General features: G+C 35.8%; 2 protein-coding genes and 1 long non-coding RNA gene across 3 annotated transcripts in view; 1 reads left to right on the forward strand and 2 right to left on the reverse strand.

Moving 5' to 3' along the window:
- Positions 1-12,438, reverse strand: part of LOC107556685 (serine/threonine-protein kinase SBK1-like) — a 22,566-nt gene that overhangs the window by 4,916 nt on the left and 5,212 nt on the right. The window lies entirely within an intron of this gene.
- Positions 4,486-5,914, reverse strand: LOC107556686 (uncharacterized). Its single transcript, XR_001605311.1, has 4 exons — positions 5,835-5,914; positions 5,635-5,757; positions 4,913-4,994; positions 4,486-4,684 (listed from the first exon to the last, which is right to left on the reverse strand). It is a non-coding gene; the product is annotated as an uncharacterized lncRNA (long non-coding RNA).
- Positions 7,308-11,787, forward strand: LOC107556684 (ribosome biogenesis protein TSR3 homolog). The gene is made up of 6 exons (XM_016239855.1): positions 7,308-7,643; positions 8,078-8,285; positions 9,886-10,079; positions 10,923-11,090; positions 11,197-11,251; positions 11,358-11,787. The coding sequence occupies exons 1-6, from the start codon at positions 7,523-7,525 to the stop codon at positions 11,461-11,463; spliced, it is 852 nt and encodes a 283-aa protein (XP_016095341.1). The 5' UTR covers positions 7,308-7,522; the 3' UTR covers positions 11,464-11,787.

Genomic DNA, 12,438 nt, shown 5'->3' on the forward strand with positions numbered 1-12,438 from the left:
ATTGCCTACCAATACATTCTTTGGTCATTTTTTGTATACTTTTTAAAGTATATATATTTTTTTAAATCCATTCACACGTCACATGTGAAGAAAAACCTTATTTGTTGTCTATAACTCGTTTGAACATATAACGCAATTTAATAAAATTCAACAAGAAACATATTTTACAATGTTCCAAACATTACAATATATAAAAATGTTTACATTATTAAGTCAGACACATTTATTTATTTCTTTTTTATTGTTTTTGTTTTTATTACCTTGTATGTCCAAACCTGTCACTTATCACAAAACGAACAAAAGCATTTTCTAGGGATCTACACGAATCTCGTAGGTGATCTATTGTGATCTCAAAAAGGTGAGTTTTCACCGAAATGTGAGTTTGCGTCTATGGTCATTATAAATCCATAAGATTATTTTCTTGCCTTTGAAATACATTTTGAAATATAATTTGGTAGGCTATATGAAGGTGGAAAATAAATATATTTTCAATTTCAAAAATATATTTCATTGAGCCTCACTGTTTACAAACATATACAGTGGGTACGGAAAGTATTCAGACCCCCTTAAAATTATTCATCTTTCGGCCAAGTACAGGGATATCCTGGACGAAAACCTTCTCCAGAGTGCTCAGGACCTCAGACTGGGCTGAAGGTTTACCTTCCAACAAGACAATGACCCTAAGCACACAGCTAAAATAACGAAGGAGTGGCTTCACAACAACTCTGTGACTGTTCTTGAATGGCCCAGCCAGAGCCCTGACTTAAACCCAATTGAGCATCTCTGGAGAGACCTAAAAATGGCTGTCCACCAACGTTTACCATCCAACCTGACAGAACTGGAGAGGATCTGCAAGGAGGAATGGCAGAGGATCCCCAAATCCAGGTGTGAAAAACTTGTTGCATCTTTCCCAAAAAGACTCATGGCTGTATTAGATCAAAAGGGTGCTTCTACTAAATACTGAGCAAAGGGTCTGAATACTTAGGACCATGTGATATTTCAGTTTTTCTTTTTTAATAAATCTGCAAAAATGTCAACAATTCTGTGTTTTTCTGTCAATATGGGGTGCTGTGTGTACATTAATGAGGAAAAAAAGAACTTAAAGGATTTTAGCAAATGGCTGCAATATAACAAAAAGTGAAAAATTTAAGGGGGTCTGAATACTTTCCGTACCCACTGTATTTAAAATATAGTTTGGCCAGAAAAGAATAAAAATTGCCACATGGGGTTAGTGGGTCAATTTGATTTACATTTTTTAAAAAAGTATGTATTTTGTTATATCTGTTTCTCTACCCTCTGAGGGCATATTTACATTTATGCATTTGGCAGACACTTTTATTCAAAGAAATATGCTGCGTTGAAAGAGTACATTTTTATCAGTTCATATATGAGTTTTGTTGGGATGTGAATGATCTTGTCATTTGCCATGCGTAGATTCAAATTAATAAAACAATTAAAAATACACATTTTAATTTAAAATAAAAATAGGCCTATATTTAAAATAATATTTAGAATATTAATTTCTATGTATAAAATATGTTCTTATTATGCAGTTTTGTAATGTGTGAGAAGTAGGCTATTCATATTAAAGGTTTACCTGATTTCTTTATTTTTTTCATCATTTTTGGTGAAGGGTCAATTAGACCCAGAACCTAGCGTACCCAAAACCAAACAGAACACTTTAGGAACTGCATAGCATGGACAAAAGCTGAAGGAGAAGTAAAAACGAGTTGTATTTGCTCTCGGGTGGGCTCGGGTATCTCTGCATAATCGGATTTTCTTTTTCACGGTCTGGTCATTTTCAGCTGAACTCTCTGAAGGTCTTCTCCTCTGCCTGTTTCGGCTTCTAACAAGATGCTTCTCTGCAGACAGTGGCTAGATCCTCAGATATTACATCTTATTTACAACCAAAGAGAAACTGCAGGCCTGACACGGCTTTCTTGAGGGTTTTGTCTGTGATCTGCGAGTTTGAGCTGTTTGTTCTGCTAATACTGTCTAGTGATGGAGACTTGGACAGGAGCAAATAATAGCCTGGAGTGTGTGAGAAGGGTATTTCTGTGTAGATGACAGTGCTATATTGGCTTGATGCGTGGCTTGTTTACACAAAGCAGAAAACTGGGCTGAAATGTGAAAACGATAGAGCTTTGGATCCTGCCATCTAGTGGTTCAGAAAGAGTTGATCAAATCTCAAGCTACCGGATTGTAGCAAGTACGAGTCATGGTAGCGAATCGGTTCGTTCGGACAGTTCATTTGAATGATTCATCAAACAAACGAGTCATCACTCAAAAGAGTTCCCAAACAAAGTGTTCGTTTTTATAGTAAAATACATTTACGCTTTACGTTTTTGAATGGGTTATTTAAATTATGTTTCCGCCAAAAAGGTGTACTTCAAATGTTCTCCTTCAGTCGAAAGATTTACTATCACTATTATAATTTAAAAGGTTCCAACAACGTTTTGTTCACGAATCAAACCTCAATACTGGATCCACACGTTCCCAGAGCAAATCAAAGTTATGAATTCAAGTCTCTATTCTCTGCGATTTCATAATAAAACAAGGCTAGCCTAAACAACTAGCTTTTGGTTTTAAAGGTAGCCTACATCTATTTAGAAATGTATTATACTTCTAATAATATAATAATAATGCAAATATTCAGTGTTGGGGAAAGTTACTTTTAAAAGTAATGCATTACAATATTGCGTTACTCCATAAAAAAAGTAACTAATCAAATTACTTAGTTACTTTTTGGAAAGTAATGCGTTTACGTTACTTTTGCGTTACTTTTTAAATCCGGACAGGGCTTGCTTGTTTGTTTTTAAAATAAAAAAAGTTATATTTTTGGCAAATATAAAAGCCTTTTCACACCAGAAGTGAAATGAATAAGCCTCAGGCTGAAGGGAAAGTACATTTACGTCGATGAATACTCATATGAGATGAAGACTCATTCATATTAGTGGCCTTGAAAAAGCCGGTTCGATCTACATGAAGGGTGGTCCGCCCTTATGGCAGCTGCCATGTTGAGACTGTTATTGAAAACTTTCAGTTGCAGAATAAATTATGGGTGACAAATACACTTGTGATTAAGGCTAGAGTATTTCTACCATAGCATGGAGAACTTTTATGTAAATCTACATCCATGCCAGTAGGTGTCAGTCCAGTTCAAGACACTGTTTTACTGATTAGTAAATTAATTAATTAATTAATTAAAATAACACCCACAATCCAACTAAAATACAAAATAAAATCCCACCCAACTTTTATTCATGGAATACCCTGAGTTAAGGCCTGTTCACCCCAAGGACGATAACTATAAATATAACGATAAAGATATAGTTCTAAAACTCGTTCTCAATATTAAAGAATAGCAGAGTCCACGCCACAACTAAAGCCCCGTTCACACCAAGAACGATAACTATAAATATAACTATAAAGATAACGATATTAGCGTCCACACCAGCGAACGATATTGTCTGTTTATTCTAAGCGCATGTGCATCTGCCGCTTTAAATTCTTGAGCTTGTTACAGCAGGATTGATTCTGATTGGCTGTCAGTGTTTTATCGTTCTTCAGCTGGAAAAAAAATTGTTTTGAAAGTGATCACAACGATATCGTTCCTCTGTATCGTTATCGTTGTGGAGTGAACTATGCTATTCTTTAATACTGAGAACGATTTTTAGAACTATATCTTTATCGTTATCTTTATAGTTATCGTTCTTGGTGTGAACGGGCCTTAAAACGATAAAGACAAAGAGAAACGATATCGTTGGAATCACTTTCAAAACGATTTTTTTTTTCATCTGATGAACGATAAAAAAAGCTGGAGAATTTAAAGCGGCAGACGAGCATGCGCTTAGAGTAAACAGACGATATCGTTCGCTGGTGTGGACGTTTACCGAGGAATTTACCAATTAATTCTTTAAAAATCCTACAATGTGATTTTCTGGATTTGTTTCTCTCATTTTGTCTCTCATAGTTGAGGTATACCTATGATGAAAATTACAGGCCTCTCTCATCTTTTTAAGTGGGAGAACTTGCACAATTGGTGGCTGACTAAATACTTTTTTGCCCCACTGTATGTCTGGATAATAAAATTAGCTTGCAGAAAAACACACTCACTATTAGTTGAGCCAACGATGCTCAGGGGTGGTTCATGCAGTTTTTCTATGTAAAAATGCACTAGACAGATGTTTTTGACAGTTGCGCTCATGTCCTTTTTAGTGTCCCACACATAACACCGCATTCTAAAGATGCAGTGCCCAAGTTGCAAAAAGTTAAAACTTGTAAGAAGACACATCTAGATCTCTACACCATTATCTTTTCATTACACTGTCCTGCATCTCATGTTTTATTAATGGAAAACACAGAGATTATGTTTTTATGCAAATAAAAATGCACAAAAAAAAATAACATGCCATCACCTTTAAAAACTGATAGCACAACTGTGTCATTGTAATATCATAAAATATTTCATAATACATAAATATTTTATTTTTCATAATACATTGTCAGATCAAATTTAAAAATCAATAAATACCATTATCTCACAGTAGCATTATTTCCCTGAATGATTAGCTGTATGTTTTGTGATCCTGCTGGGCATCTTAGTGCAGATCAGCGATAAAGCCAGTGTCGCCGAGGAGGTGCTGGTCCTGGACGGGTAAGGGACCCTGATCCCGTGTCCTGCCTGAAAGAGCAGGAAGAATTTAACTGCTGCACTTAACCTGTTTGAGCACCAGTAATGCACCTTAAAGGGATAGTTCACCCAAAAAAGCAAATTCTGACAGAATAAATGACTTAGAATTATTGAACTATTTATCATCTTTTTTAAGATAAAGAAATGATTTGATACATTCAGTCATTTTAAGTGACTTTTTGGTGTTCACTGAGTCCATTAGATGAGCACGTGTCTCACCTGTTGTCGTCTGGTAGGAGATGTTATGTTGTGTTAAGAGTGATTGTAGCTGCTCTATCTCAGTGCTCTGCTTTTCAAAATCCTGTTAAAATAAACACACATGCTAAAAGCACGTGCAAAACTGAAGCCGAGCGCAGAGCACGTGTCCTGCACAAAAACGTTTAGACCTAAATTTAAGATTTATGAATTTTACATTTGTATTACACAGTTAACAAACTGCTAAACTCAATGTGATGCATATTTGTCAGTCATACATCAATGAAACAGGTACGATTTCTGTAATAGCTGTAAAAAGCTGAACGCATTTTAACCAGGTTGTATATATTTATCATAATTAAATCCAATTGGTTTCAAACAACTCATGCATTTTAACTGAACATTGCTTGTTCCAGTTAGCCATATTTTAACCATGTTCATACTTTTTAGATTAATAAATTAAATTGTTTTTTTTTTACAAAGAACTGATTCTAAGCAATGTGAATAAATGCAATTTGAAAATATGACTATTTTAATTCAATAAAATAAAATATAAACTACGCCATGATTTTTTTTGAGTGCTTGAGGTGAGTGCTACTTCTTTCATTTACGTATGACTGATTAATATTCATCACATTACATTTATTAATCTGTTTGAAACTGTAAAAATCCAAAGGGATGGACATGTTAAATGCAACTCAAATACATAAATCTTAGATTTAGGCTTGAATATTTGTCTGTCGGACCTGTGTGCACTGCTCCAGACTCTGATGTGTGAGAGACGTCGTGCTCTTCTCTGCTTTCGGCTGTTGAGCTTTTCTCAGGAGACCAGCCTCTTCAAACAGCTCCTTCAGCAGCTTATTATAACCCTAAACACACACAAACACCTATTATTATGATGTTCTCAGATGCATGAAGATTGTAACATTGTGTGTTTGTTTGTCACCTGTTCTGTGATGAGATCTTCATATCGAGCTTGAGCAACTTCATCCCACTCCTTCTGTAACGCCTCACTCAAAACCGGATACACTGAAACACAAGCGAACAATCAGACAAGGCACATTGTAGATAGGTGTTAAAGGGGTCATATGATGCGATTTCAAGTTTTCCTTTCTCTTTGGAGTGTTACAAGCTGATTGTGCATAGATAAGATCCCTAAATAATAATCGGTTTCTTTTAATTGCACACAATTACTTACTTGTTTCTGCTATGGACTAAAAAAAATAAAACAGGTAACTGCGACTTTTTAAGTGACAATACTGACTTACATCCCGCAATTACAAGTTGTAAACGTGTAATTGCAAGTTTATCTCTTACAATTCAGAATTGTGAAGTCGCAATTACCTTTTTTATTTTTTCATCCTGTGGCAGAAACAAATGCCCTGACCTGATATTTTTGATCTCCAAAGCATAGGAACCTAATATAGGTTCCTATGGAATCCTATGGCATAGGAACCTAAACCATATTTCAGTGTGGTTTAATAGTTTTCACTTGATACCCAGTGGATTAAAAAAAAAATAATAAAAAATTAGAAATAATAATCGGTTTCTTTTAATTGCACACAATTACTTACTTGTTTCTGCTATGGACTAAAAAAAATAAAACAGGTAACTGCGACTTTTTAAGTGACAATACTGACTTACATCCCGCAATTACAAGTTGTAAACGTGTAATTGCAAGTTTACCTCTTACAATTCAGAATTGTGAAGTCGCAATTACCTTTTTTATTTTTTCATCCTGTGGCAGAAACAAATGCCCTGACCTGATATTTTTGATCTCCAAAGCATAGGAACCTAAACCATATTTCAGTGTGGTTTAATAGTTTTCACTTGATACCCAGTGGATTAAAAAAAAAATAATAAAAAATTATATTGAAATTTTAGTTAGGAAAAAATTCACAAAAATTATACTAATTTAAGATGTTTTTTTTTTTTTAAAGGGGTCATTTGAGACCGAAGCTCAGCTGCGGAAGATGATATTATGTTTTATGAACTTGATACGTGTAAAACGCAGCGATAAAAGACATACTATTTAAATAGTTTTATCAGATACGCAGATATAATTCTATTTAATTGCCATAATTGTGTCGCTTTTGCTGCTTATATTAAACACAAAGACGATATATATATATAAAAACGTTCGTGAATGTTCGAAATGCGGCGATGTCCGTGAACCAAAAAAATATAATTCGACATTTCCGGAGTGAAATTCTGCTTAAATAAAAGTCCTCTTCCGTTTTTACTTTATCGATTATTATGTGTCTGTTTTGTATAACTCGTTCATAGTATTGAACTGAAAATGTCTATTTGTATTGTATAGCCTTAATTAAAACAATGTTATATTCGTATTGATGTAATTTCAATAAATTTCCGTATTTTGTGCTTTGTTACAGTAACAGCCATGTTTCATAACTTTCATTACATCACCGTGTTTTGGCCTCGAGGAACAGTGTGTCGGAATAAATCTTTGGGATTTGCTCTAAAACCTTATAAACTTATGTTTGTGCCGTTCATGACATGATTCAGCCTAAAGTAGATGCATTATTGGTGTGTTGTAGGATGTAAGGTGGTTGTTATAATACAGTGTGAAAGTTAAAGTTATTGCTAAAAACAAAAGTAAGGTGGATTTCAGGCATGGGGCGTAAAAAACAGGGTAAATGTGAGCAACCCATTCACAAGGGCAAAGAGACACGACACAGGATGAAGGGGAAATCATTAGAAACTTTCACAGAGGAGATGCATGAGGCTCTGCAAGGTCTGTGATAGAAGTGTGGTGTCAGTATGGTGACCCGTACTCGGAATTAGTGCTGTGCATTTACCCATCCAAAGTGCACACACACACACACACACACACACACACACACACACAGAGCAGTGGACAGCCATTTTTTTTAATGCTGCGGCGCCCGGGGAGCAGTTGGGGGTTCGGGGGCCTTGCTCAAGGGCACCTCAGTCGTGGTATTGAAGGTGGGAGAGAGCGCTGTACATTCACTCCCCCCACCTACAAGACTTGAACCTGCAACCTTTGGGTTATGAGTCCGACTCTCTAACCATTAGGCCACGACTTCCCCGTGTGCATGTAATGTTGAACTTAGATTCATGTCATCAAGTGAATTACTCTCTTTAATTTTCTGTAATAAAGCTTGACAGACATGAGTTGTGAATAATGAAGTTGTGTGTGTGTTTCAGCCAGTGAGGATGCGGATTCAGAGGCGGCAGGAGGTGTGAAGTTGCCCTGTCAGTTGGCCATGTGGGATTTGGGTCACTGTGACCCGAAACGGTGTACAGGACGGAAGCTGGCCAGGAAAGGTTTTGTGCGCTGCCTGCGACTCAGCCAGCGCTTCAATGGCCTGATACTCAGCCCGATGGGAATCAAATATGTTACACCTGCAGACAAGTGGGCCACAGGAAGCATTTTCACAAAATCATCGTTTGCTTTATAAAATCCATCATTTGTTTTTCAAGTCTTACTCAAAGATGGATTAAATTCACCAAAAGTGACAGAAAAGTTACAATTCCAATTAAAGAAGACACATTTAATTTGATAATAAATTCTGTTCTTTTGAACTATTCTATTCATCAAAGAATTGGGTTACAACAGTAATAATAATCTGAAATCTTTCTTGAGCAGCAAATCAGCATATTAGGATCATTTCTGAAGATCATGTGACGCTGAAGACTGGAGTAATGATGCTGAAAATTCAGCTTTGATCACAGGAATAAATTACATTTGAAAATATATTCAAATAGAAAACAGTTATTTTAAATTGTAATAATATTTCACATTTTTTACTGTATTTTTGATCAAATTAATACTGTCTGGTAAACATAAGAGACTTAAGAAATCGTACCGACCCTAAACTTTACACACACACACACACACAGCAGTGAACACACACGGAGCAGTGGACAGCCATTTTTTTTAATGCTGCGGCGCCCGGGGAGCAGTTGGGGGTTCGGGGGCCTTGCTCAAGGGCACCTCAGTCGTGGTATTGAAGGTGGGAGAGAGCGCTGTACATTCACTCCCCCCACCTACAAGACTTGAACCTGCAACCTTTGGGTTATGAGTCCGACTCTCTAACCATTAGGCCACGACTTCCCCGTGTGCATGTAATGTTGTCATTTTATTGAAACATGAACTTAGATTCATGTCATCAAGTGAATTACTCTCTTTAATTTTCTGTAATAAAGCTTGACAGACATGAGTTGTGAATAATGAAGTTGTGTGTGTGTGTTTCAGCCAGTGAGGATGCGGATTCAGAGGCGGCAGGAGGTGTGAAGTTGCCCTGTCAGTTGGCCATGTGGGATTTGGGTCACTGTGACCCGAAACGGTGTACAGGACGGAAGCTGGCCAGGAAAGGTTTTGTGCGCTGCCTGCGACTCAGCCAGCGCTTCAATGGCCTGATACTCAGCCCGATGGGAATCAAATATGTTACACCTGCAGACAAGTGGGCCACAGGAAGCATTTTCACAAAATCATCGTTTGCTTTATAAAATCCATCATTTGTTTTTCAAGTCTTACTCAAAGATGGATTAAATTCACCAAAAGTGACAGAAAAGTTACAATTCCAATTAAAGAAGACACATTTAATTTGATAATAAATTCTGTTCTTTTGAACTATTCTATTCATCAAAGAATTGGGTTACAACAGTAATAATAATCTGAAATCTTTCTTGAGCAGCAAATCAGCATATTAGGATCATTTCTGAAGATCATGTGACGCTGAAGACTGGAGTAATGATGCTGAAAATTCAGCTTTGATCACAGGAATAAATTACATTTTAAAATATATTCAAATAAAAAACAGTTATTTTAAATTGTAATAATATTTCACATTTTTTACTGTATTTTTGATCAAATTAATACTGTCTGGTAAACATAAGAGACTTAAGAAATCGTACCGACCCTAAACTTTTGAATGGGAGTGTAGATAAAAATTTTAAAAAAACACAAACATTTCTCTCAGTTCTTAACCTATAGTATTCTTCATTTCCAGGGAGATTGTGGCACAGGGTGGTCTAGCCGTGATTGACTGTTCATGGGCGCGGCTTGAAGACATGCCTTTCAGCAAAATGATTGGCTCACATCCGAGGCTTTTGCCGTACTTGGTCGCAGCAAATCCTGTAAACTACGGAAAGCCATGCAAGCTGTCTTGCGTTGAGGCTTATGCCGCCACTTTCTGTATTGTGGGTAAGCAGATCTCAGCTATTGGTTTCTCTGTTGCTGCTATCGTGTGTGGGTTTTGCATGTCTGTATGCTATTTTTTTTCAACTTTCATTCATCAAAGAATCCTGAAAAAAGGTCAATTCTTTCACAAAAATATGAAACAGCACAACTGTTTTCAGCATTGATAATAATAATAAATGTTTCTTGAACAGCGAATCAGTATAATATAATTATTTCTGAAGGATCGTGTGACACTGAAGACTGGAGTAATGATGCTGAAAATTCAGTTTGCGTCACAAGATTAGATTACATTTGAAAATATATTAAAATAGAAAATTTAAATTCTAATGATTTTTTACAATATTACTGTTTTTACTGTATTTTGGTTCCAATAAATACATCCTTGGTGAGCAGAAGACTTCTTTAAAAACATTAAAAATCTTAAACTTTTGAACTAGAGAATGTTTTGTTCTATTTTTAAATGCTGCAACTACTCCGACAAAATATTATCATGGTAATAAAACACTTCATACCTTAATAAACACCTCATACCTTGACAAAAGCTACTTGTTTTACTGAAACTAATAAACAATGCTTAAATGAGTGTGCAGTTTTACTTTATTGAATAAAACACGTTACAACATGGTTTCATTTGTTACTATTAATGTTACTGTTTTTTACTGTATTTTTGATCAAACAAATGCAGCCTTGGTGAGCTTAAGAGACTTCTTTTAAAAGCATTCCAAAAATCTTATTGACCCCAAATTTTTTAACAGGAGTACAGTTTAATAACAGCAGCTGAGATTAAATTGTGCAAATTTGCTAGATGTTGACATGCGTATGTGTGTCTATGTGATCATGCATCAGGATTTCGTGACCTTGCTGTGCTCCTGCTGAGGAAGTTTAAGTGGGGTTTGGGATTTTTGGTGCTGAATAAGACTCTTCTAGAGCGTTATGCAGCCAGCCAATCAGAAGAGGAACTACTGGCTGTGGAGAAAGAGTTTCTCAGTGCCGCCCCTCAGGAAGAGGATATAGGTACAGTTCATGCAATGATTTAATATCTCACATTTACTTTAAATGTTTTGAAAATACTAACTTTGATGTAACTTTGTGTGTGTGTTTTTTTTTTTTTAAATTCCAGATCCTTTCGATGTGGACTCAGGAAGAGACTTTGTGAATCTCAACAGACCAGTCCAGTGAGACTTTTTTTCTCATTCTGTTATAAACTTGTGTTTAAATGTTAAAATATTTCATTTCAAATTGAAGTCAGTTGAAGTGACCCATGTGGGTTTGTACACTCAGGGCTGAGGATGATGACAATGACGAGACATCAGAGGAAGAAGATGATGGTGAGGAGAAAGAACAGAAGAGTAAAGAGGAAGATGATGAAAGTGATGAGGAGTCTTGAGTTGTGTAATCTTAAAATGAAACATTTGGGGAAGAAGGGCGTTCGGTGACTGATTTACTAACATTGACCTTCACTTGACATGAGCAAACTTCTGTTTTTTCAGTGTTTGCAGATGGTTGCAGATATGGAACTAGTAAGTTAACAAAACAGTAATCAGTTACTGATGTCATGATTTCAGTAAGCAACTTCCCAAAAGACTTTATAATGTGCAAAATGTACTATTTGTTCACGAGAAGAATATCAAACTGTTATAACATTTATTATAACGAAAAATGTTGACTGTTGTTTATAAGCAGACTGAAATGTTTAAATAAATATTTAAATGGCATTTGCTGCATTTGAGTATAGTTTACTAGGTGTTTTACTAATTGGAGTTCCACTTTTTTCAGTCCAGCCTGTGTAAAATAAAACACACAACTTGATTCTGGAGAATTAGTTAATTACAGACTGATCTCAAATCTACCTTTTCTGTCAAAGATACTAGAAAAGGTAGTGTCCTCACAACTGATCTTTCTTAGAGAAAAATTGTATCTGTGAGGTTTTCCAGTCAGGATCTAGACAGATTCATAGTACTGAGACTGCTCTCATCTGAGTTACAAATTACCTGCTTTTATCATCCGATCGTGGTTGTATCTCTCTATTAGTGCTACTGGATCTTAGTGCTGCATTTGAAACTATCAACCACAACATTCTTTTGAATAGACTAGAAAATTATGTTGGCATTAGTGGAATTGCATTGGCATGGTTAAAATCATACTTATCTCACATCATCAATTCATAGCAATGAATGAAGAAGTATCAAATCGTTCACAAATGCAGTATGGAGTACCACAAGGCTCAGTACTAGGACCGTTGCTTTTCACGCTTTACAAATCATCAGGAAACATGGTGTTAGCTTTCACTGTTATGCCAATGATACTCAGCTCTATTTCTTTGTAACGTTTATTATTATTTATTAGCTCTAAAAAGGGGAAT

Source organism: Sinocyclocheilus grahami, unplaced genomic scaffold (assembly GCF_001515645.1).
Source record: "Sinocyclocheilus grahami isolate Dianchi unplaced genomic scaffold, SAMN03320097.WGS_v1.1 scaffold575.1, whole genome shotgun sequence".
Lineage (NCBI taxonomy): Eukaryota > Metazoa > Chordata > Actinopteri > Cypriniformes > Cyprinidae > Sinocyclocheilus > Sinocyclocheilus grahami.

Coding starts and splice junctions, on each gene's coding strand:
- LOC107556684 (XM_016239855.1), top strand. CDS start 7,523: ATGGGGCGTAAAAAACAGGGTAAATGTGAGCAACCCATTCACAAGGGC. Junction 8,286..9,885: donor TATGTTACACCTGCAGACAA/GTGGGCCACAGG, acceptor CTTCATTTCCAG/GGAGATTGTGGCACAGGGTG. Junction 10,080..10,922: donor CGCCACTTTCTGTATTGTGG/GTAAGCAGATCT, acceptor ATCATGCATCAG/GATTTCGTGACCTTGCTGTG.